Source organism: Orbicella faveolata, unplaced genomic scaffold, assembly GCF_042242905.1.
Source record: "Orbicella faveolata isolate gen_17 unplaced genomic scaffold, um_ofav_v1 contig_2, whole genome shotgun sequence".
NCBI lineage: Eukaryota > Metazoa > Cnidaria > Anthozoa > Scleractinia > Merulinidae > Orbicella > Orbicella faveolata.
The window spans coordinates 30425441-30451763 of record NW_028301547.1 but is presented as its reverse complement, the minus strand read 5'-3'; the positions used below and the strand labels follow the sequence as shown (position 1 = coordinate 30451763).

The window sequence follows — 26323 nt, the reverse complement described above, 5'->3', positions numbered from 1 at the left end:
TTTGCTTCTACTTGTCATGTCAAACAATAGTCGCGGAACATCTGAAAATAAATTGCTTTAAGAAGAGTTATGCGGTTAAGCACCAAAAGTTCGACTAAATTATGATATGATAGCCCTTCGTTCATTTATGCTTTATGAAGAAACCGGGAATTAAACACGATGCGATTACCAAATCTCTTCCAGTCTTGTCTATTCAGTTGCGTGCGAAAATTTCACCATAACTGTAGTTTCCGTCTTTCACAGATTAGACAGGTGCGTGGAAAATTGAAGATCTTTTGATATACTTTTATAACCCTGAAATTCGCAGGACGTCCAACAAAACAAATGCACAACAACGTGTTTGTAGACCCAGATAATACATGCTTGATTGTTAACCTTTAATAGCTTTTAATATATATTTTATTTTAAGAAGTTTTAACAAAGGATCCACCTCCTTAAACTCCCTCTCAGGGTGTCTTTTATTAATCCCTGAATAAAGTCTTGTGTGTATAGTGACTATGTATTGTTTTATCCAATGGCTCCCATCTAATGTTTCACTTTACTAATTACTCACTGATGATTTAGTACTTTTTACAGTCAGACGTCCTATCTAGATGAACTGTTGCTGGCGATCATATCATTTATTAAGTTACACTTCACGCGGTCCCGGGATTACAATTTGTTTAGTTTTGACTTGGAAATATATGTCGCAGTGTGTCTATGATAGCGTGGCGAATGTGTCTCATCTTCCAGCAGTAAAGAACAGGATTCAGAGACGAATTAAGGAATGTTAGTGTCCCTGCGTATAGCAACAGATCAGTTAAAGCGGAGCTCTGAGGAGAAATCACACTGAGCTGGCAACCAGAGCGCAATAGGTTGGCAAACAACAAACTAAAATCACGAGAAATACGTGGAATGTACTGACAGCAGAGTTTCTCTGCCTCGCGGCAGCACTTTCCATTTGGCTATTCTGTGTTACATGTATTTGTTGGGCTTGCATTTGTTTTTTGTGGCGTCGTAAAGTGAAATATATTTTTCAATTGGCAATTCCTGTAATAATGAAACAGACCCCGAAAATAATGACAACTGTGACATCGTTTTCATTGTTTGAACACAAAAACAAAGGTAATGGCCCATAAAGTACACTCAAAGTCCAAAATGCAATGACCACAGCAGAAACTCGCTTGTGAGTCACAAGTTCCTGATATCTGAGATGAAGATGAATGGCCAAGAATCTGTCAACACTTATGGCCACAACACTAAAGAATGACGCAACAGTGAATATAATTTGGGCGACGTTAAACGTGATGTGTGTGAAATAAGTAGGATTTACCATCCTTACGATGAACAAAGGTTGAGCGAGTAAACCAACACCAAAATCAGAAACAGCAAGACTCAGGAGTAATGTTTTCAAAGGCTTCGGTAACGACGAAGTTTTCCGCATCGCATAGATTGTTAAAATGTTCAACATGGTGGCGGTGTAGGCTGAGAAAGAGTTGAACACACAATTAACGATTATCGATGAGTAGAGTGGGTGAGCTTCATTTATTATACAGCTTTGAGAAAGAGCGCTAAGCGATGTTATGTACGATGAAACGGTACCGTATGTTAACAGGCTGGCCAAGTTACTGAGCAAGAGATAGGTGAATATTGAAAGATGTATGGTTGGTTTGAGTGCTTTATTACGACTTCCCGTCACAGAAAGCGAATAATATTAAAGCTGGCATATCTGTTTTCATGTAAAAATAAATATCAGTCGAAACCAGGCAACCTTTGGCATTCTTGTTTAAATTAATGAGTCAATTTTCGTTTTACGAAAACGAAGATTTTAGTAAAATGATAAGTGCTTTTCAAGGCTTATTGGAAAAATTGAAAGTCTGGTTTTGCGTTTCTCATTAAAATGGAAGTTAGCAAAAGGTGTTGAATTTTAATTTTAATTTTCATAACAACGAGGCGAACTGTTTGTGTAAGTCAACTCGCCACCATTATTCCAAGTTCGCACAAAAATAATTTTCAACACTTTTTATTCTTTTTGCCTACCACTCATTCCCTAATTTTTATCATGATACAAATGAACGCTTCCTGCGAGACAAGTCATTTTTGTAAAAAGCATTTCGTGATGAGTAAAGTTCTTTTTTCATTAGTTCATTATGTTTTTATGTGCCATATGTTTTTGTGACAGCCTTTGCTGTCTGTGACCAGCCCTTTTGAAACCTGATTAGCTGCTTTGACTGGGGTTTGACGCATGAAGACAGATAAGTCGGTATTATTTAGCCAGGAGTTACGAATAGACACAAAAAGCAAACAAGGAAAAACAGCAAACAAACAAATTCCCTGCGGAAATTGGAATCGAACCTTACCAATTCAGACGCTCTTAGAAAAACTTTCCAAGCATATTTTCGCGCCAAATAGAGATTATTGTGATCATAATTTCCAAATATTTTTTCGGAAAACGCGAAATCTTTTCAAAGTTGGGGAATATCACTCGGATATTCCCCAGTATTCAGTCACATCACGAGTTTAGACCAATCACCTGCAAGCGAAAATATTTGATGGATTATAATGCATGACAACGTCGAAAATGTCATTAGTATGCGAAACATTCTAAAACATAAAAGGAAAATATTTCTTAAACACATTTAGGGGGACATTATCCTTTTGCAACGTTTATTTTATTTGGTTACGAATTTAGAGGAAGAAACGAAGAAAAAAAGATGAGCCAAATTATTCTTAGAAACATAAGCTGGTTTTAATCTTTTTACGTATCATCTGTGCAAACATACTATAGTTCAATTGGCGAACTTACAATATGGAAATTATCTTTACTGACTTCCTCATTAATTTGTATTGCTAATCGTATGAATGCGAGTGGAATTAAGGATTTACACTACGACTGATATTTCAAAATTCTCTCAAAAGTGCACGAGCCTTTAGGCGAGTGTAATTTGAAAGAATTTTAAAATATCACGAGTAGTGTAAATCCTTAATTGCTCGAGCTCATTTATTATACAAGTTGCGAAATTGCGAACGAGCGCGCGTTAATTTGGCCTGCTCTCAGCCGATCACAATGAGCTAATTTTCTCAGTTATATAACAAATTGTGAAATTAGCTCGGATAACAGGTTGCTCTGCAGTACAATATCTTCTCTAAGATGGTAAGAGAAGAGAAGAGAAGAGAAAAGAAGAGAAGTGAAGTGAAGAGAAGAGAAGAAAAGAGAAGAGAAGAGAAGAGAAGAGAAGAGAAGAGAAGAGAAGAGAAGAGAAGAGAAGAGAAGAGAAGAGAAGAGAAGTGAAGAGAAGAGAAGAAAAGAGAAGAGAAGAGAGGGGAAGAAAAGAGAAGAGAAGAGAAGAGAAGAGAAGAAAAGAGAAGCGAAGAGAAGAGAAGAAAAGAAAAGAAAGAAAAGAGAAGAGAAGAGAAGAGAAGAGAAGAGAAGAAAATAGAAGAGAAGAGAAGAGAAGAGAAGAGAAGAGAAGAGAAAAGAAGAGCCTTTTCTTTAAGTCCCATCATCAGGACCTTTAATGAAAGGTAGAAACAAGAAGTACATATTATATATAAACACAGAAGTCGCTACGTCCTGCTGCTCACTATACAAGATCTTCGCGTCTTACTCGTAATTTATATTTTGCAAACTCGTTCATTGATGTTTTGCAAACTCGTTCCATGGTCCTGGAGTAGTTTCATATAGATTTTTCTTTCCACGGTCGTCTCCAATCGGTGTTTCTCAGTAATTCTGGTTCTTTCGTGTATGCCGATGTAACATCAATTCAAATACAACGTACTGATGTTCAAATGCAGCTAGTGTGTCTTACAGTTACGAATAAGCGAGTAACTCATTTGCATACAAAATTCCGCTACAATTGCGCCTGGTGATTGGCTGATTGATAAGACTTCCGGTTACGAGTGAGCGAGTAACTGATTTGCATACAGTACTCCGCTACAATTGTGCCTGGTGATTGGCTGATTGATAAGACTTCCGATTACGAGTGAGCGAGTGACTGATTTGCATACAGTACTCCGCTACAATTGCGCCTGGTGATTGGCTGATTGACCAAGTGAGTGAGTGACTGATTTGCATAAAAATCCCTGCTATATCTCAATCATCATCATCATCATCATCATCATCATTATCTCGACAACAATTCAAAACCGTTGCGTGGGCAATATTTCATTTTTTTGTAATTTAGATGTCATTTGCATTCTTTTAAGTTTATTTTTTCACACGCCTATGGTATTTTAGTTTCTAAATTTTTTCACTCTTTTGGTATTTACTTCTATTCGCACAGAAACATATTTTATTCGTTAAAGACCATAGACTGATGGCCCGAAGCTTATGTTTTTAATCTTTTCAACCAGACAACGTTTATACTTCTTTTAACATCGTGTATTAAGAGACTTAAGTCTATCTGATGTTCGCAGATTTTGCTTCCATCAAAAAGTTAAATTACTAAAAATTAGTTTCTTGGTCGAGATGAACTTTTAATAGTCGTTATGACGTTTCTAAACTTACTCTTACAGGAGAACTGTCTAGTTTTGTCTATCACAGCGTGTCGAATGTGTCTTATTTTCCCGCAGTTAATAACAGGATTCAGAGAGGAGTTAAGAAACATCAGCGTAAAAGCTTCGTTTTATTCACATATTCTTAATATGAAGAGAGGTTCTCTTTATACAAAAAGTTTCAGGCGAATACAACTTTCTGCTTTTAGATACTCATTAATTAAAAACTGCTTTGCGGGCCCGAGAAGTTCCAGGACTTTCGAGAAACAGACCCCTGACTACATGTATGTAGTAAGTTAACCTGGCTTCAGCCTGCGATCCAATCGAAAACCAGTACCTGGGCAGCGGTCAGCTTCTTAAAAAAACGTGTGCCAGACAAGCTTTAAACCTGAGCCCGCGATATCGTCACGTAGTACTGGTGAGCGGATACTTTGTTTTGACAGTTATCAATTGACCACAGGAGGGAGAGGTCAACTTTGCTTGCGTGGCGATGCGATTGCGCGCCCGATGATCTTGGCCATTATGACGTCACTCGTGAGCCAGCCCGTGAAGTTTCAATGGCCGCTAAAAAATGACACCAGGAAAGTTTCTCATCCGATGATTGCTCAAATAATTTGAAAGAAAGCGATCAACAGACCACAGGAATAAGATAACCTATTAATGTTGTGTCCAAAAATACCTTGGTTTTCAAAAATTAGATGTCGGAAGGCTCAAAAACACGCAAAATTTGGAGATCGCTCAATTGAAAACGCGATTGAAAAGTGAAGCTTCACGCCCGTTTCCTGGGCGATATCTGGAGAACCCAACGATGAACAACACGAACACGAAATTATGATCTTGATATGGTTTAAAACGTTTGAATGGTGATAAAAACGAATCATTTAACATATGCATAAAAATGATCAGTGGGTTTAAACCCATTATTTTGTACACGATAGCGTGGAGGACCTGCTGATCAATACTCGAAACCCTCGAAATATGAGAAAGTATTTGATGGAAAATGCTCCCTTACAAAGACATTTGAACTATCAAGTCATATGCTGGGTTGCAAATTAAGGTAAATAATGTACCAAGAAATTATTTTTCTGCGCTAAATTATCCGCAAAACTGTCAACAATAACATTTTCTTCAGCGAGACCAACCAACTGACGCAAGCCGAGCAGACGTGTGGATATTTTAGGTGGTAAAATGATGTAAAATCACTGTACGGGAGACCTAGATGAAACAGATGATATTCCGACTAACATGGATGAGACCTCTTGGCAGAAAGGTGCTTTACTTCATGTCAAAATGTTCGTCAAATATGAGATCGGAGCAGGATCTGTTTCCTCGGGCGTCCGCATGCAGTGCAAAGCTATTTCTTGTCTCGCACCTCTGACAAGAAAGGTATCCTAAACTAGTGCTTTGGGTTCTAATTTTTTTTAATGTCACAGTGAGTTCAATTAAACTTGTATAGGTTGTAAAAGAAAACTCATAGGATGTTATATGGAAAGAACTAAAAAATACAGAATCTGGTTCCAAGCAGCAAGTGAATTAAAGAGGAAAGAAAATATGAACAGGGACACTTCCTATGCTAAGCCATTGGCAATAAAAGTTAACTTATCCAGGAGCAACTTGTAACGCCAAAATGACTTATTGCCAAAACAAAGAGTTCAGTAAGGAAGGTTAAGACAAAGCTGGAAAGATCAATATCAGGTGATCTCTTATCATAACCAAACCCCTTGTTTTCTAATAGTATCTGTCTTGAGAAACTGTAATAGCTTTACTGTCTCTAAGTTTGAAATGATAATCAGTTATTTTCTTTATACTTTATGCTTTTAATTTTCATCATAAATCTTATGTAAATAAAGATAGCTTTAACTATTATTTTACATTACGTTTAAACTGACCTACAAAGAAATATTCTAGAGAAAAGTGTCACAGAGGTTGTACTTGTAAACATGAACCCAAAGTCTGATTTCTCCCCAGTGCCATCCATCCCAGGTTCCCTGTTGCTTTTTGCATTGATGAGTTTATTATTGGCTTCAAGAGAATGATAAGCGCACATTTTCAGCAAATAACAAAAAAAACACGCAAGATTGGGTTTTAAATGTTTAATTGACAGTACATTGACAATAAATAGACAGCTTTACATGGTCAGAAAACGGGCCTGCTTGGATGGTCTTGCAAAGGTAGTGGAAGATAGTAACCTACGATCAAATAAAACTCCCCTTATATTCACCAGTTGAAAATTGAAGTAAATGTTGACGTGACCTCCCTTCCCTCTTTGGTTTTTATTTCGCCCCTAACTCTTTTCAACACAAAATGTAAACTAAAAGATAAATTTCCTAATGAGATCTCGCACCAGGAACTCAATATGTATTTACCATTAAAAAAACTAATTCTCACAATTAAATGATTCAAATCCATCCACCTTTTAAGTCCCGTCCAAGCAGATACAATGCGGTAATGTACATGGAACTAATATCATAATTTATAAAACATTATATAGGTCATTTCCAGTATCAATATATTGAATGGAGGTCTTCAGATTTTCACATAAAGAATTTTTTTTCAGCGCCCTCACCTGCACAAAGGAAAAATAAAATTTCTGAAGCATGTCAAACAAACTACAACAAACACTCTGCATAAAGCATTTTTGGATCCTGACATAAACAAAAGTTACAATATTGTTTAAGAATTAAAATAAATCAAACTTCAAATGCCTAAATTGTTGATCCAGTTGTGCCAATTTTGTAAACATCATAAGATCAGCAACAGGAACTCAAGGTGACCAGAGTTTGGATCTCAAGTTTTGTTATATAAGCATACATGATCACAGCTGACAGTGAGGCCCCTTATTTGGTCATAGGTAACAAAGAAAGCCCTCCCCCCAGTGACCCTAGATGAGCTAACTTTCACACCATTTTGTTGAGAAAGCGAAACACAAGTCACCCTTAGCAACATAACCAGGGTAACACTGGTAGGCCTCATAACCTTTTTTCATCAAAATACTGGCCTACCTGGGGCAACTCATGGTATGAAGAAATCAAAATTAACTCACAAAACCCACAGTGATCAAATGACTGAAAGGAAGCCAAAGGAAGAAGGATAACTGAGCATTAGAATATGAAAAAAGGCTTAAGTAATCCTGGAGGGACAACTTCATTTCATATAAACACTTGATAAAGTTGCCTCAGAAGGATCTCATAGTGTTGTCTCCAGTACCCAAGACCATATAAATGGGGCCTTGTACTCTCTCCTCCATAAAGGCTCCCAATGGGAAATTGAATATACTATGAACTACCAGCCTAAGGTTAAAGCAACACAAGATAGGCCTATGCAGAGGAGAGAGGGCCTTGTATGCCATTATATTTAAAGAAAAGTCTTACAAGACTAGACTGCAAACCATGGGTAAAATGTAGACTGCAGGCTTTTTAAGAATATCATATTCCCATTTTCATTTATAGAGAGATCGAGCTAACCATACACTGGCTAATCTGAGCCGTATACTTCAGGCTAACAGGAGAACTAAACTCTCTATAAAGGAAATGGGAATACAATATTCTAAAAAAGTCTGCAGTCTTCATTTTTATCCTCCGTCTGCATTTTAACCACCGTTGTGCAGTAGGTAGGCTTTAAGTCTTATTTAAATAATTAAATTTAGGTTCTTGTTTGTGAAAATTCTCATTTCCGTCATTGTGGATAATATTTCTGTTTGCTAGGCCTGTTGCAGAAAATGTGGAAAGGTTTTAGTTTTCTGAAAGAACACTCCGAGCTCGAGATCGCAGATATTTCATACTCAAATGGACTGATCATTTTTACTGCTCATTCTTCAAAATCATCTTCAATTACAATGTTTTCCTATACATATAAAATATTCTGTGACCAAGTTACACGTTTCTTTAGGCTACTGATCACGTAAAAAACGCAATTTCACAGGGCGAACAGTCAAAATTTTGCTCCACATATTTCCACCGCAGAGCGATGACTGTAACTCTTTAAATGCACTTTATGCGAGATTTTTCGGTCATAATTAAAATCTACTTACCTCTCAAGAAATAAAAATGATAATCACTCCTTGAGATCCAAATACAGTACCATTTGAAGCTGGAATGATTGGAGAAATCCTCCTCAAAAAGTTGTATCAGCGAGAGGCGACGACGCCATTTTCGAAAATTTTGTGCATTTGCGCGCTTCTTTCACCGTGACGTCATAATGGCCACGATCATAGGGTCAGCCAAATCTGACGTGTTCACCTCTCCCTCCTGATTGACCATAACATGGATTTCCAATATCAAAGATGTAGCTGTAAACCAAGGCTGCATGTTTCGGTCAACCCGCCAGAGTATGGCCGCCATGTTGCGCCTGCGTCGTCGTCTCACGTAGGCGCCCATGCACGAGCAAACCGCTAGCCATGATGACCATGAAAAAAAAAGCGATTCACGGTTTCCTATGAGTATGGTGCTCCGCTTGCTGGCCCTTCGTGCCGCCGGAGCTCTGCTATAAAGTTACTCTAACAGCAGTGCTATGTTGTTCGATCATTGTCCAGTTACAATTTTGTTCAGTTTTGTCTTAGAAATATGCCTCGCAATGTGTTTATGATAGCGCGTCGAATGTGTCTCATCTTCCAGCAGTAAATAACGGGATTCAGAGAGGAATTGAGGAAAAAGAGGGTCAGTGAGTAGAAAAGCAAGCCATTTAAAGCTGAACTTTGCGGACATATCAAACGGGCGACCCGAGCGCAAAAAAAGTCTGGCAAACAACAAACTAAAAACATGAGATATACGTATAAAGTATTGACAGCAGACTTTCTCTGCCACGCAGCACTTTCTATTTGGCTGTTCTGTGCTACCTGTATCTGTTGGCAATGAATTTGGTCTGAATGGCGTCTTACAGTAAAATAAATTCTGCAATAAATAATTCCCGTAATAATATAGCCAACACTCTGGGTGATGAGGTCGACGAGCAGGATGCCATCAAGGGAGATCCAAAACTCAATTGATGTAAGAAAAGCGCTAAAAACCCAAATTGAGATCACCACAGCTACAACACGCTTGTGAGTCACAAGTTCCTGATATCTGAGATGAAGATGAACGGCCAGGAACCTGTCGACACTTATGGCCACAACACTAAAGAATGAAGCACTAGCAAATAAAGGTGAGATCATGTTAAACGCGGTGTTTGTGAAATAGGCAGGATTGGCCATTACAGCGATGTACGAAGGTTGAACCAGTAAACCAACACCAAGATCAGAAACAGCAAGACTCAGGAGCAATGTTCTCAAAGGCTTTGGCAACGACGAAGTTTTTATCATCGCGTGTATTGTTAAAATGTTCAACATGATGGCGATGTAGGCTGAGAAAGCGTTGAACACACAGTTAACGACGTACGTTGAGTAAAGTGGGTCAGCTTCGTTCATTTTACAGCTTGAACTTTGAAAAAGACCACTGAGCAATGTTACAGTGAACTTGTACCATGGACTGAGTTGAACATGAGATGGTTTGATCTTAAACGATGCAATGCTGGTTTAAGTCCTTTATTAACAAAACACTTCCCGCCTAATGAATGCGGGTAATAAACAAATATCTATTTTCATGCAAAAATAAATGTCAGTATAAAACAGGTAAGCGATTGACATTTTTGTTTAACCTAATAACTTAATTTTCGTTTTGTGCATCGCTATTGCCAAGAAAACGAAAAAGCTAGTAAAGTGATAAGTAATACTCAACTTAAGGTATATTTTAAACGTTCAAGTGGAAAAATGGAGAGTCTAATTTTGCATTTCCCATAAAAATGTGAGTTACAAAAAGATGTTGATTATGAACTTGAATTTCCATAACAACAAATGTCATGATTCTTCACTAAGTTTACTTTCGCCTGAAGCAGAAAAAAGATTTTTGTATATAGTTGCATTTCACAGAGAGAAATGTTAAATTTCAATAGACCTTATTACGGTTTTGGAAGACAACACGCGTCAGAATTACAGTGTTTGAGAGCGAATCCGATGTAAAATAATTTCCGAACAATTCATGAATAGCAAAGTTAAGATACTGGGCAAAGAATTGCATTCACCAAATTTGAGATATGTAGCTATGGTAAAAAAACGCCAACTCCGTTTTTAATCTTATTAAATTTGTTTTTGCAAGTTCGCAGGAAAAAAATATTATAGACAAATGATTGGAAAAGTGAAACTGAACGTGACTGGGAAATGTGCGGCAATCAGCCGGGAGAAAGTTTGGAATTCGAGCTAATAACTTTTCATGGATTTGAATAAATGGTGAAATATAATTAGCCTTTTATTTAAGAAAACGTCTTTACTTTTCCTTGCGTGAATTTGTAGCTGTATATTTATTCAAGGCATTTAAACTACACAGGGCACACTGTTGTTAATTCATTAAGTGAGAAACCTGTCGCGTTCAGTATCACGTTCGAGTCCGAATATACTGCTCTATGATGGATTAGGGCGTTTCTTATTTTTACGCAAAAAGCCGATAGAACCTTTAAAGAAAAGTGATATATATATAGACGCACTACTGAGTTTTTAAAAATGTACATGTTGTAGCAGCAAGTACTCTGCTGTCGCAAAAACGTGTTGTGAAAATGGTACATGTGAAAAAAAGCGATGGGAATCTAAGAGCTCTAATTGTTGCCAAAATCGAGGTAAACAGGCAACGGAAGAACTATACGTCGAAAAAGCGTACTTGCGAATTAGCTTTTTCTTCAATATCGCCGGATGAAACATAATTAGTAAAATAGAAAATGTCTTGCATAATTAACGTGAATGCAAACATGACATTTTCCGTTTTGTAAAATGTGAATTCTGGAACCCCAGAAAGCTGTGACAAGCAGCATACCAACTGCAGTCAAGCACGACGAGTTTATAGAGGAGGCTTTTACTTGTAACAACAAACAAAGAAATTCCACATGAGAATATATCCCGGGAATATATCGTAGTAGTTTGTATGTTATATCTCAAAACTGCCGTTATATAAACAATAGCCTCCATTTGACGCGAAAATATGCTAGGATATTTGTCCCCGGACATTATCTGTTTCGAGAAGCGAACAGTTTTCCTCGAGCTACGCTCTCGGAAAACTGCGAGCTTCGAACAAGTGAAAATCTAAGTCCAAGAATTTCACCAAAACTTTTGGGTCCTTTTTCGTAACTGAGTGAATAAAAGTGTCTCTGATATAGAAAATTAATTTATCATATGGCTAGCTCCGTGAGCGGGCAAGATGAATCAAATCCTGAGCTGTGATTGGCTACCCAAGCGCGCAAGATGGAGCTATCTTGCCTGCTAGGGACTACGCGCCGTGTCCCGCAAGAAAAAATTTCCCCTAAAGCCATATAATAAATCCTTTATTGACCCAGCTTGTTTGGTCAAGATGGCTGGATATTGGCCTCATTCCTTTTTTGCGAGTTTATGGACCGCGACTCCGTCTCGGTCCATAAACACGTAAAAAAAAGCACTTGGCAAATATCCTGCCATCTTGAGCTCACACTTGATCAATAACCCATACTTCTAAATAATAAAGCTTGAAATTAGAGTAATAATGACGCGAGTTAACTGATCATAAACACCAAGCAGCTGTAAGCAACCCGGTCCTTGAGCGAAAATATAACACTGGCTTGTCATTGTTGTGTTGGTTCCACCATTTATTGGAAAAAACAAAAGTTTGCAAGTTTCAAAATGAGTGTGTTTTGAAATGTAAATAAAACTGAAAACAGGCGATGGTGAAAGAATTAATGAATAAAAGTGTCAGAAAGAGTATGCCATACATCAACAATTTTTTTTTGCAACCATCTAAGTTAAATCAAAGACCTAGACAAAGGAAAAAACGCGATGATCTCTCATGTCCTGAAATTAGGGAGCTTAATAAACCACGACGGCGACGCCGAGGACAACGTCGATCAAAAAATCATTTTGCAGTTTATCCCCGGATCTCTCGGTACCTAAAGTCATTTACTTTGTTTATCACTGTCAAAGCTATCCCGAAACTGAATCTAGGACTCATCGATAAATTCGAAATAAAAATTTAAAAAATTGGCCGTCGTGGTTCATGTTCTCCAGACAACGCAGAATTAGGTCATTTCACGTTGTTAGGGAACTTAAGCAACCAGGACAACGACACCGGGGGAGACGCCAAGTAAAAATTGAATTTATATTTTACCAGCGAAATTCGCGATTGTTTAGATCTGTTCGGTACACCAATGGCTCTAAAAACGTGCTTAAGCTAAACATCCAACGACGGCGTTCAATTCCAATGGAAATATCAGAAATTAGCCGTCTTCGTCCACGTTCCGTAGACGACGCAGAACTTGGTCATTTCCATTTCCCGTTGTTATTTTGGAGAGGACGGCAAAGAAATGTACGGAGAATTATAACACACGTGCACAGCCATTGTTCTCCTCATTAAACTTTTTGTTTAGCGACGTTGCCGTTGCCGTCGTGGGTTTGTTAAGCTCCCTAATATACGTGTTTCCCTAGACAATAACCTAAGTTTTCAGAATAAAAACTAAGGATAAAAAATGACGTTTCGATCTCTCTGAGATCATTTTCAAGTTGTAAAAAAAGCGAATGAAATATACATATATTAGTACAAATTAGGGCGTGAGAACTTACTTTGGCACTGTCTCAAGATCTTAAAATCACGAGTTGTTGGTTAATGGTAGGCGGCTTCTTTTCTTTTGGTTTGATCTCGTGTCCGATCTTACGGCTTGTTTACACGGGGCGAATATCAATTCCAATTTTGCGACCTAGTTCCCCAAGTTGCCTTCGCGCGGAATTGACTGAACTCTTATCCTTGAATGGTAACACCATTCTGACATCGACAAGCGCTTCATTTACGTTACATGCTCGTGTGGAAATTGGATCGCCTGAAACTTTCTTGGTGACAAAATTACTGATGGTCGATTGCAGAAGTTAGGCTGGGTACTGAAGTCGGGAGAACGTCTGTTTGAGACGATCAAATTCCAGGTGGAACAGCTGCCAGGTAGACGACACTTTAAAGGCACGATCCAGCATTGTTTTTAGCATTGACTTCTTGTATCTAACATTGACGTGGCTCTTGTAATGCGGTGTCAGTTGGTTTTCTGTACACCCTTGTCTCCAGGCGACCATTGCATTTCCTGATCTCCGTTCCCAGGAAAGGAAGTTTACCATATTCGCCAAGTTCCATGGTGAAGTTGGCAGATGGATGGCTTTCATTTAGAGAGGAAAGGAATGCTTCAGCTGTTTCGGTGTCAGGCATTATGCTCAATGTATTATCCACATAGCGTTTGTAAAACTCGGGTAACTTGCCTTGGTCCTGAAGTCGATCTTCGATACTGTACATAAATGCGTTGGCCATTAGGGGTCCAGTTGGCGAACCCATAGCAACACCATCGGTTTGTTCATACAAACTCCCCTCAAACTGAAAAAGCTGGTTCTTGGTGGCAATATTAAGCAACTCCACCAAGGCTGATTTTGTAATGTTGAGATTATGCTGCTTATTTAACCAGTCGTCCTTAAATACCTTTTCAGCTAGAATTTATATCGTCTCATCAACAGGGACATTGGTAAAAAGTGAAGTTACGTCATATGAAACAAGGATGCTTTTATCGTAAACTTCCATGTCATGGAGAGCATCCACGAAATTAAAAACATTACTGATGGTGTGATCATTGACTGATAGAGGTTTAAGCTTTTCATCAAGCCATTTTGCCAACTTGTAATTATATGTCCCGGTTGCCGAGAGCATTGGTCGCATTGCTAATTGTCGCTTGTGGGTTTTTGGCAGGCCATAGGGATCGGCTAGTCTCGAACCATTCTGGATAACTGTGCCAGCAACTGCCTTGGGAATATTATTTCCACAGTGGCAGGGAGCCTCAGAGAGATCTAAACGTCGTTTTTTATCGCTAGTTTTTACTCTGAAATGAGTTTCAAAAAAAATACTTATAAGAATAACCTGAGTTTGTGGATAAGAAGTGATTGTTAAAATGGCGGCACAATGATGTCAAGGACATATCGTGATTTATTTTTTCCCAAGAGGGCACGGTAACGAATCCTGAAATCTGATTGGTTCTTAGTGCGGTCCGGATTTTCCTATCTCTGACCACGGTCACGGTACCGGCGGGAAACCGCGCGGGTGAAATTGTCGCGTTGGTCAATATTCCTGAGTGAACCGGCGGTAATCGGCAATCTTTCGCCCTTTTCATACTTCAATCGACAATTAACCAACGAAAGTTTAGCTCTATTCACTTTTAAATGGCAAGGAAAGTCAGTGTAAGTAAATTCAATTGAGTATGTCGAAGTTGTGAGAATTTGTTTGGTTCTTTGTACCTCGGCGCTGTAATGGCACTTAATCCTGTAAAAATAAATATGTTATTTGGCAGCTTAGGGTCGGTCCGTATAGTGAAAAACTGTGACCTCGGGCTTGAAACTGCTGCCCTCGGCCTGCGGCCTTGGGCAGCATTTTCAAGACCTCTGTCACGGTTTTTCACCATACGGACCTTCCAGCCGGCAAAGAACATGTATGTATTTTCAAGAGAGATCCAGATAAATACCTTGATCTTCTCTTGATTTTCTACCAGAATTACTCCTGATCATGGGGGGTGGGGGGGGGGGGGGGGAATTGTACTCAAGAAATAAATTTTAGATTAATTATACGAATGCATCGACTTTATAGGGACGATAGAATTCACAATTCCTTAACACGAAAAATCATTTGGTTGTTGAAGATTCACTAACTCTGAGATGCCTACCCCATGCCGCTACCTTAGAAATGGAACCAAAATATTTCTAAAAAAACGATTTTTCTTTTTACAACAGATATATTTTATTTGATTACCAATAGACTTCAAGAAAGAAGTAAGATAAGAATAAGCTAATTGTTATTCTGACATTAAAAACATTGATATTTTATATTTGTACATCATATATTAACAGACGTCTACCGGATGCACACAGATTATGTTCTATCAGTAAAAGCAAAATTCCCAAAAAGTAGTTTCGTGGTCGAGATGAAAAGTTAGTCATTATAATGCTTCTAAACTTATTCTTACAACAGCACTGTCTAGTAACTACAAGTTTGTTTGGTTATGTCTTTGTGATATATTTCGCAGTGTGTCTATGATAGCGTGTCGAATGTGTCTCATTTTCCAGCAGTAAATAACAGGATTCAGAGAGGAATTGAGAAACAACAGAATCAGTGTGTAAACGACAGACCTTTTAAAACTGAACTTGGCAGAGATATCAAAAAGGTAAATCCAACGCAATACTCTGGCAAACAACAAAAAAAAAAAACACAAGATATACGTATGACATACAGGCGCGGATCTAGGAAAAATGTTGACCGATTTACTGCAAAAGCTTAGGGTTAGCCGAAGGCGCAAGCTCCTAGGGGGTTCCGGGGGCATGCTCCCCCAGGAAATTTTTTCAATTTTAACTACCTAAAGTACCCTTTCCTGGCTTTTTGAGTCACTCAGACAATATATTTGCCAGTTCCATTCTCCTTGGATGAAGCCTTGCAAATCTGCGAATTATTTCGTCAAAGTCAATGTCCATGTTGTAATGAATGTGCAGCAAGGCGAGTCCTGTCAATCTCGTCTGTAACATCGTGCTTCGTAAATATGTTTTCAGTCGCCTCAAAGCTATTGCTAGAACGAGTTTCCACTGCAAAGATAAATCTTTTGTTCAAGTATTAGAAAGAGGAAAAATTTCAGCCCAGAAAAACACGTCTGGGTATCACGTTAGCCAGGCGTGTGCATACCGAACGAAAATAACTTTTCAGTAAAATTCATTTGTCTACTCTCAACCATTATTAACAAAGATCCGAACTAACCTTTTTTCCTGACGTAGTCAGTAATTTGTGACATCTTGACGTTGTTATGTATTCCACACTCTTGTTGAAGTCGTTGTCCAAAGACGTTGAATGATCATACAGGCTAATCGAGTAGCAGAATTGCATAAATCGCCCGGGGAAATTAAATTTTGGTCTAGACGCCCGCGGCGATGACGTGATGGCGTGACCGCCGTCGGGAGACTAGTGATTTCCCGGCTGTAAAATTTTGCCGCCAGAACGTGTCTATGACCCTTGTCTATTTCCGGTAATTGGCAAAAAAGAATAAATAAAAAATAAATGTCAAAACTATTTTCGAGATTCAACTTGCAGTTTACTTTTATTAAAAATATATACATATCTATTGATTTTTTTTTTATTATGAAAATTCTGATCGATTTCCGTAAAACGCTGGAAACAGGTATGGATCCGCGCCTGCTTGTTTACAGTCTATCGAACTTTATCTCTGGCAATCTTTGTTAATCTTTCCTTTGTGTACTTTTGCAGTGAAAAAGCTGGTTCACCGCGTCAAATGGACAGGATAAACCTTCAGATACGGAGGGTACAGGAAACCTGAAAAATAACAGTTTAATAAGATAGAAAAACACCAAAGACATAATGATAAACCATAAAGGAACAAGGATCGCTAAGGATGGAGAAGATTAACACGGATTGCAAACGACGAATTTGAAAAATTGAGGCTAAACTTTTCAATATACGCAAACGGTGACGGAGCTCCTTTAAATAAACGTAAATTTGGCAATTTCCGTAAAAAAAAAATCACGGGAAATTATGAGAACTAAAGAAAATGTTAAAAAGAAACCGAACAAATGGCCAGATTTAAATTCTACAAAGAAACTGAATTCTAGATATAGAAGCGCTAAATTAAAATACCGTAGTGCAGCACGTTCTTTCCAGCGAACTTCGTCCGCAGGAATTTTTACGGTCACAATTAGAAATGTTGGTTGTATCGACGGTTAGATCTTCATGCGATTGCGTAAGCTTATTAATTGTCAGAGAAAAGTTTTTCTTCCAAAGATATTTTCCAAAGACGTGAAAAAGAGGTAAGAAAACTGAGTATGCGTCATAATTCGGGTGCGCATAATTTTCGTCATTATTAAAGTTGAATTATGACGCAACTGTAATTACTTGGCTGGACCAAACGTACGTTTTACGACACTTCACCGCGGTGTTCTTGTCTGTGAGAGTTTCGACAGTTAGAGACCAATTTCGATTTATTAAATGTCTTACTTGGCTCCGAGGCTTAGGGGAATAAAACAAAAGAGACCGCCTCGGGTCTAAGGGATGAATAATTAACTTCTTTTTTATTATTCCGTTAAGCCTCGCGGAGCCAAGTTAGAATTTTAATATATCAAAATTGGCCTATTAACTACAAACATGGCCTATTCGGATCAAAATTCCTTTCAGGTGAGTGTTTTTCTCCCAAGTTGCTCATTTTTCACAATTCAAAGCACACAATCTTAACGTGGGATGCATTTCTTTTGTTCAAAGCATATTTCTCGCGGCTGTAATGAATTTTAATGTGGGTATATATAAAGAAGTGTAGAATGACACACCCATTTTAGCGTCGGTCGCCGTTGCATTGAAGGCGAGGGCGAAGACATCTTAGTCACTGTGCTCCCTTCAGGCAAGTCCATATTTTCTTTATTTATTGCCGCCGTTGAATTGAAGGCAAGGGCGAAGATATCTTAGCCGATGTGCTTCCTTCAGGTAAGTCCACGTTTTCTCTAGCTAGTTACGTGTTCTAGCTGTTTCCCTCGTCTTTCAATTTGATCATTTAATGGTAAAATTAAAACTTTCCTTAATGCTGTGGAAGCTTCGAGGTGCATGTGGTTTTCCTTAACACCGAAGACCGTATTTAGGCGAAGTTGAAAAACCGAATACCAAACATTTCTCTTGTGAGTAACTGAATGATTATTTTTAATAAAATGTTTGTTTACGGCTTGATAATCTGCTTGGTTTGCCGTTTGACTTTGTCATTCGCAATTTGCTTCGTCACCTCGGAGCGCTACCACGCACACTCTTTTTAACTGTTATAAAAACAGAAAACTCCAACCGCCTTTGCTCTGATACGAAGAGAACAGTTATGTAGTTATATCAAAACCTATAACTAATCTTCAGTTCGTTCCCACTGCAGTGCACCACGTGCACTTTGTTGGTAGTCATTTAAAAGTGTTATTCCACATTTTGAGGGAGTTTTGTTAAGTGCAAGGCCGATAGATGTCCGTTAACTGATAGTAATACTCATTCAAGTCCGTTTTGCTTGAGTTAACACGCGAAAAACTTAACCAGGACTTTCCTGTTTTTTCACAAGAATTGACCAGAGGCAGCAAAGTTGTATCCAAAGGAATTGAATTGGAGTGACAGGCGTCATTCGCCAATTCAAATGAAGTGTAGCACGACCAGCTATGGACTCTTGGCAAGTTTCATGTTGACGACAACTCCGTTGAAGTTCAGATAAGTGAATCACAGTTGTCGCTAGATTTCATTTAATATAATCCTTTGAAGTTTTGCAGCTAAGTCCAGTTTAGGGGCATTCAGACGTAACATTAGAACCGGTTTGCAATTTAATATGTGATCGATTTCAAAATGAGTGCATGTCGCTGGTAATTTGTATACCTTGGTGCTGAATGTTTCGTAATTTTAATGGACGAGTCTCGTGTTTGGACGTATTTTTGCTTAAAATTAACCCACAGACAAAATTGACACGTATTATTTATTTCGTACTATTAAGTTAAAACATTTTTCATTTATCTTACAAATACAGGAGATCGAGTACCGAGTCTAAGATCTTACGATTTGGTGGCACTAAAGTTTTACTTTTTTTTTTTTTTTTTTTACGTAGTCCATTCGTAGAATGCTTCAGTTTATCGTCCTGCGATCGCGTTTTTCTGTTTTAAAAAACCTTTTTTGAAATCCATAGCAAGAATCTAAGAACTTCTAACTTATTGACTACACCGGCAAATTCGTGTATTAATTCTAAAAAAAAAATTTATCTGAGCTGAAGCCAACTGACGAGCCTGTAGGCGTAGTTCAATGAGAAAAATGAACAAAAAACAGAAAAAATTTTCAGCGCAGGGAAAGATTTGCAAGCTCGTTAGGCTAGCTATCTTGTTATTTGTTCGCCAACATGAGAGCAGTTGGCTTTTGAAACAAATAGTTGTTTGGTTGTAGAAAGTTAAATTCAAAACAATTGACGTCAATGTCTGCAAGCAGTGAATATTGCTCTTTATCTCTGATCCGTTGACAGAAAAACTTATTGCCAGAATGTTGTCATGGAAATCAAACGCAGATGAATCCGATGGATTGACCACACACTTTCCAAGGTTGCCTAGAGATGGACACCAACTGGCAACAGCAAACCTGGTTGGCCATAAACAACCTGACGCCTGCCACGAGCTCAATGAGCAACGACATATCGTACAAAATAGAGATAAATGTAGATGGATTGTGGCTGCTTAGTGTCCCACAGAGAACGGAGAGGATCAATTAAAAAAGTAAGTAAATCTCGTTATCAACCTTGCAGCAAGTCTTTTATCGTACATGGCGGCTATCCTTCATTATAAACTCATTCTTACACTACCAAGTTGAATAGAAATACATGAAAGATGAAGAGTTGTTCCATATCGATTGTTTTAATTCGAGAGGGCCATTTATTATGGTTCAACTTTCTGACCACAACATGCGAACAGGTTTTTGGGGTGAGCAAGTTATCTGACCATGAAATAATCATAAGTAAACCTAGGTGATTAAATAACTTAAGATGCTGCCGTTTGCTCTGCTATCTCCAGGATGACCAAAGGTGTGTTAAAGGACAGTTCACGAGTTTCTGGATTTATTCATCAACCTTAATTATTTGAATTTCATCAACGTTAACTGAATTCTGGATGGCAGTGTGCAGAGCTTCACTTCTGGCGTACGATCGATGACTATTGGAAAAACATCTCATCTCAGATAAGTAGATAATGGTATTCCTATCTTTACACTCCGAAAGTGTTAAAAATCGTGATTCCGATTGTAGAATTGATAGATTTTCAAGTTTCGTGCCATTGCTGCATATAAGTGTACGGTTGTCTTGTTGTCCACAAAATGCCATAATTTATATCAGTACAATACACGTGTACTGTATTATGTTCGATAATAATTGTAATGAGACTACCATTTGTTTGGAAGGACTTTGGGTCGAACTTTTGTTGGCTCAGATCATTTTCGCCTGGAGGGTGGAGTTAATATGTGAAGGAATTGAACATCTTACACTTTTCTTTTCATGTTACGTTCTGGGAATTAAGCGTCTGAAAAGGTTTAGGTGAAGAGGAGAATACCTCGACGTAAATAGTCATAAAAAAGATTCTTTAATAATCATTAAATCCAATTTTAATAGCTAGGTTATATTATTAACCAAGTTAGAAAGCATTATCCTGGATTCTTAGAAGCGCGAACAATACAACCCATCATTCTATTTCATTTTTGAAGAAAATGCTAAAATTCGAAAACACATCAAAACACTACTGTGTTCTGCATTTACATAGTTATCAACTGTATCTGACACTGCTGTAAATTTTTTAGTTGACAAGGTAGTGTTGATTAAATATTCTTTTTCTCTGTCTCTCTCGCTCCATGCGGCTGATATAACATTGTTGACAGAAAGGGCAGCCATCTTGGATCGCAATGTACTGTTGGACTCTGGCACAAGTTGACTATTGGAAACATCAAATCTCAGATAAGTACATTATTTCTACTCTCGTTAACTTTTAACAGTTTCAGTGTAAGAATTATGGAAATCTCAGAAACTGATTAACTAGAAGATATTGTCTTGATAAAGAAGCAAATTCTTAGAATTAATATTAACAACAATATGAGAAAATCAGTAACGAGAATATACATTTTTGAGCATGGGATGTACTTAAGAGTTACCACTTTGAAAAACTAAATTCTCAGAGTTAACATTTAAAACAATATGAGAAAACATTTTGAGCACGGGACGTGCTAAAAGTTACCACTCAGTTCGTTATGCTGAAGGTCAACCTGAAACTATCGAATATTATTTCTCGCAATTCTTGTTTTTTTCAAGGTATTGATGAAGACCATAACCAGAAGTTGCGGAAATGCAGATAAGAGAAAAAATATTTTGCTTAATTGAAATCAATGGTGGTTTCTTTACGAGAAAAATTTAAATGAAGAGGAAGGGGTAGTAATTAAGACATGACCGCGGCTTGTCAATAAAATCAACTCGTGAATGCTCACTAGTTTTCCCATTAAGCCTGAGATGAATGATACATGGAATTGTTGTTTTGCCTGTCTGCATCCTTTACATTTGAGCAGTATTCTCGAGAATATAAAGTGAAGTATCTTACTTGAAAGGTTTTAATCTTCCAGTTCGTCACTTCTCACACATTGCAAACTACTTGTAAGAGTGCTGTTTGAGTACAACCGTATTAAAATTACTTTTAAAATTTAAAATAAGATCGCTCTAGAAAGGGCTTCTTCTGTTTTGTTTGTGTTTCTGTCGAGTAAAGAAGGATTTTGAATCTTCACAAAAATTTTGGAAAGGCTGTTTTGTTTTTGTCGAGTAAAGAAGGTTTTGAATCTTGAAAAAAATCATGGTCACAGCTAGTCAGACATCCGGACTACAATAGATCGTTTTTATTGTCATGTCATAAAAAAAAAGAAAAACAAACAAGAAAATGCGATCTTATAGAAGATAAATTAAGAAGGCACCTGCGGTTTTAGGTCTATGCGCTATCCCAGACTTCAGATATTCGCGTAAATGTTTTGCACAAATTTACAGAGCCCAGTATGGTGCCGCCATATTGGTGTACCTACATGGTACACCAATAAGCGAATCTTTGTTTACAATATTTGCTCCATAAGTGATACAGTTTCTGATGGATCTACCAAAACACTAGTTCTGAATATTGAAAGGACATAGCACGATCAACTGTGTCAAGGAATTTGAACTCGATGTATTGCATACTTTTTGAGCGAGGCGGGTTTAAAGGCTCAAAATTTTAGGAAGAATGTGTAAGCTCATTAACGCTTCTGCCACCGAGAAATTTTGTAGTTTTTGAAAGCCAATTTCTCCTCGAATATTACAGCCAAAGAGCCAAAAGCTTCACCAGTTACTAAGTTTCACAAGCTCTTTAAATTGTTGTAGTCAATTCGTGTCTAACGTGATACCTTCTCCGTGCAAAGTGGTATGTTAATGAGGAAAAATGTCGGCAAAGAAATCAGCAAAGATTCGCCAATATGGCGAACGGAAGATAGTGCGATAATCTGGAGCTTACTTGGGTATCTAGGCCACTGTTTGCCTGCACAGCACAAAGCTATAAATTAACACTTTACTACTACTTTTCTATTGCACGAAGGGCTAACAATCATGAGATAAGTATATATTTTTCGACAAACGCGATCGTAGCTTTACGTCCCGCACTGCCATAACTCTAAAATTCAAAGTGCATTTGTTTCAAACGTAGGACGTTATTCTGCTGAAATGTTGCGAAGATATATACTTTTCGCACCTCTTATGCCTGATGAGGGTAGAAACTCTGATGGCTCTTTAGGTTTGGATTTTAAAACTTGATGACGTCGCATGAAAACGTCCCATTGAATTGAGCATAGAATAGAATCTTCTTATTCAGATCTAATCGGTAATTAGTTCTACAATAATAATTAAGACAAAATCCGAGGGGAAATTGACCAATTTCAGTTTTTATTGGACAAAACCTTCTTCCAGAATATTTGTAAGTATATTACAGTCCTTTTTACATTCTCTAAAAGCTTGAGGTATAAATAGTTGCCTGAAATAACACCGAAAACAATTTCCCATGGAGACGTAAGAAAGTAAATTTCAAAGTTCAGAGAAGTTGTGCAAACATGTCAACAACAGTTTCATTTCACCAGTAATTTCAAGTGTTTCATATGAACTTCAAAATCTGTTTTGGACATTTGGTGTTGTTAGAAATAACTTCCTTTGAGAAGATATTGAAACAGTCGCACAGAGGTTTGCTATACGATGTGAATAATCCATTTGTTACTCGAACGTCTTGTGGATTCCTTCTTAATTACTTGGAGGGAGATTATTGAATGAACTTGGTAAGCAATTGTAAGAGGATACCATGAAACAACTTTCATACCGTCACTGGACTTTTTTAACACAGGATTTGGCAATATGACTTCTGCCAATACCACAGTATACAAGCTTATTGAAGTGCCGTTGAAATTAGTTCCCAACTTATTTTTTACTTGCATAATGTTTACATCTATGGAGCCCTGAATAAATTTTTTTCCGTAACGTCATGCTTATGAAATCACGTAAGGATACTTTTTTGAATACTGCAACTGACCCTCTCCCGCCACCCCAACCCCAAAAAAGAATGAAAACAGTCAAAATAGTGACCGTTGATAGGGGATTTCAGAATATATTTAGACATTGGCCCTTCAAAATCTGTACAATGCCTTCTATGGAGGATTAAATCTTTCACAGATTCGTAGATAGATCAGAAAGAGCGAAAAGTTTCAAAAAACATTTTTATGACTTAATTTAGGTCTACAGGTTAAATTTCGCGGGGAGAACGTTTTTTCGCAATTTGCGGCGACGAGTTCTCTTTCTAAGAATAAAGTTTCTCTCATCAAATTTCCGTGATACAATGTTAGCCGAAAACTGAAGTTCATTTAAAAATTTAACAAAAGAAAATTGTACTTACTTGGGAAAAAACGTTTTGAATGACATTCCGATGGGAAAAGGAGCATTGTTGACAGGCCGTATTATCTATCGGAGGGAACTTTGTGCTAAAATATTCAGAAAATATTAATTTTAAAGAATACATCATGAGTTATTATAACTGATCATAGAAAGAAAATTAAAACTGTGTTAATACATCGATATTAAAGACATGATAAAAGGTCAGTTAGACGTGGAGCAGTTTATATAATTAATAAATGGAATTTCCGTCGTTTATTGAAATCGACTTAAAAGATCATACTTCTTGACTGGTTTTAAACTCATTACTTTGTTTTCAATTTCATTAGAAACTGCATGCGAAAACCTGTGTTTTTCATACATGAAAGAATGAATTTTGAGTTGTGGATAGGAAATGAAATAGTTAGCTTAAATAACGACGATACCTACGCCAGGGACGACTCCTGGAAAGAAAAATGATATTTCTAATCTCTTAACAATCTGTATATCTGCTCCGTACGCCAATCAGTACTTAAAACTTGCTCAAACTAAATCTGTAATGCCAGCGATCTATTCCAAAAAGAAATACAAAAAATTTGCCATCCCGACCTACGTTCTTCAAAATGCACAAAACCTGTTCATTTCACGTCACGGCTACAAAATGCACAAAGATTTAAAACGCACGTGCACAGCCATTGTTCTACTCAATAAATCTTTTGTTTGGTGACGTTTTCGTTGCCGTTTTGTGTTTTTTTTTTCATTTGGGATTTTTTTATTTCCACAATTACATCAATTACAATTCTTTTTTCAACAATTAAGTTACAGAAGAACGAATAAAGTTTGGTTTACAGAAGTTAACAATGAGACCATATTGAATTAATTAAGAAAAAAGATTTTGTCAATTCTTATCTTCATACTTATTTAACTTAACGATTTTCCTTAATAATAGCGTTGTCTACTTTAATTATTAGTTAAAATTGTTTCCTCAAAGATATTCTATTCTCCAAACAAATTCGTTTTATTCGATTTGAAATATGTGTTTTTCGGTTTCATATTTAATTGCCTAAATTCTTATGAAGTGGCTCAAGGAAGGTAATGTTTCTCTACATCGACAAGTCCAAGAAAGATTTTCCTAAAATTACTATATAATTAAATAGATCCATCTCCTGCTCAAAAGACCCAACAATAACATCGCAATATGTAAGCGAGAGGCTCCTGCAACTCTTGATTTTAGTCAATTTTTTTTCATTAACCTCATGCCAAAAAGAATATGAAAAAGAACAACCGAACAAAATATGGGATATTGTTTCCGTTAGCTGATGACAGGTGCAGTTGGGATTAGAAACGTATCCTATTTTACACAGGCGGTCAATAGTATACAGAACAGAATTCAACACTTTGTACCGAAAGGAGCGTAGATACGATTCATTAGCAGTCCTCACTGGCAGAAGAAATGCCTCTGAAACTTGCTTGTCATCAAGGCTAAATTCTTTCTTTAGCTTGATCCATTTACTTGGCTTTTCCAATTTTTGTTTTATAGGAAAACAATAGTCAAAGTCACATTAGCGCTTGCCTTCACTGTGCTACGCAATGTAAGAAGGTTCGAAAAAAAAAAAGCAATCATTATCAACACAATATTTAGATTAATAAATTTCTACGTGACTTAGACTGCCCTTCCGTCCAAAAGTTTTCGTTGCCGTTGCCGTCGTGGTTTGCTTGAGCTCCCTAATGTCCGGAAAGTTAGAACACACGGGTAACTGGGAGCGTAGGGCGGTGTTTCGTAAGACATTTCCGTAAATTCAAATTTATAATCACATTACCTTTGTGAGATAACTGCTTGCAAATGATTTGTTTCTCCGCCTCTTTTAGCGTAATTCCGAGAGCAGTTAATGCAATTTTCCTGTGTTAATATTTTTTCTTTGGTGACATCTGACAATAAGTGTTTCTGATTTTCGTGAGCGGATAATTTCCAGCTAGAGCTGATACGAAAAGTAAGTGTTCCGCCCATGAGTGGTGAATTCAATGTTTGGGCGTTAACAGGGTCTGAAGACAGATGTCAGCGAGGCATCAATTCTAAACAAAACCCGGTTGTTCACTGCATCACATGACTAAAAAATAAATGTATTATGGCTATGTTTGACAAAGGGAAATTGTGACAGGCGAGAGAGTTTACAAAACTGTTTGGTTACGTATATACCAGCAGAAGGGGAAATAAATAGACGGCTTTCTTGCCAATTTAGAGTTGAAAACTGACTCTTCGTACATCACTTGCACAAAAAAGTGACTTGACTCAGCTCGAAAGCTCAATTCAAGGGCACCGCTTTAAAAATTGCAAATGAGCCAATGGATG

At 37.5% G+C, this 26323-nt stretch overlaps 1 protein-coding gene, 1 long non-coding RNA gene and 2 pseudogenes across 2 annotated transcripts; all 4 read right to left on the bottom strand.

Annotated features, from left to right (window-relative positions):
- Positions 1-339: 339 nt before the first annotated feature.
- LOC149112786 (adenosine receptor A3-like) lies at positions 340-2077 on the bottom strand (annotated as a pseudogene).
- A 4474-nt stretch (positions 2078-6551) lies between these two features.
- Positions 6552-8706, bottom strand: LOC149112785 (uncharacterized). Its single transcript, XR_016207577.1, has 2 exons — positions 8504-8706; positions 6552-7039 (listed from the first exon to the last, which is right to left on the bottom strand). It is a non-coding gene; the product is annotated as an uncharacterized LOC149112785 (long non-coding RNA).
- Positions 8707-8994: 288 nt separating this feature from the next.
- Positions 8995-9903, bottom strand: LOC149112784 (beta-4C adrenergic receptor-like). The gene has a single exon (XM_089290232.1). It carries the CDS (start codon positions 9872-9874, stop codon positions 9017-9019), a length of 858 nt encoding a protein of 285 aa, XP_089146358.1. The 5' UTR covers positions 9875-9903; the 3' UTR covers positions 8995-9016.
- A 3318-nt stretch (positions 9904-13221) lies between these two features.
- LOC149112783 (uncharacterized) lies at positions 13222-14204 on the bottom strand (annotated as a pseudogene).
- Between the last annotated feature and the right edge of the window lie 12119 nt (positions 14205-26323).

Excerpts from the sequence above, each read along its gene's own strand:
- LOC149112784 (XM_089290232.1), bottom strand. The coding sequence starts at position 9,874 with ATGAACGAAGCTGACCCACTTTACTCAACGTACGTCGTTAACTGTGTG.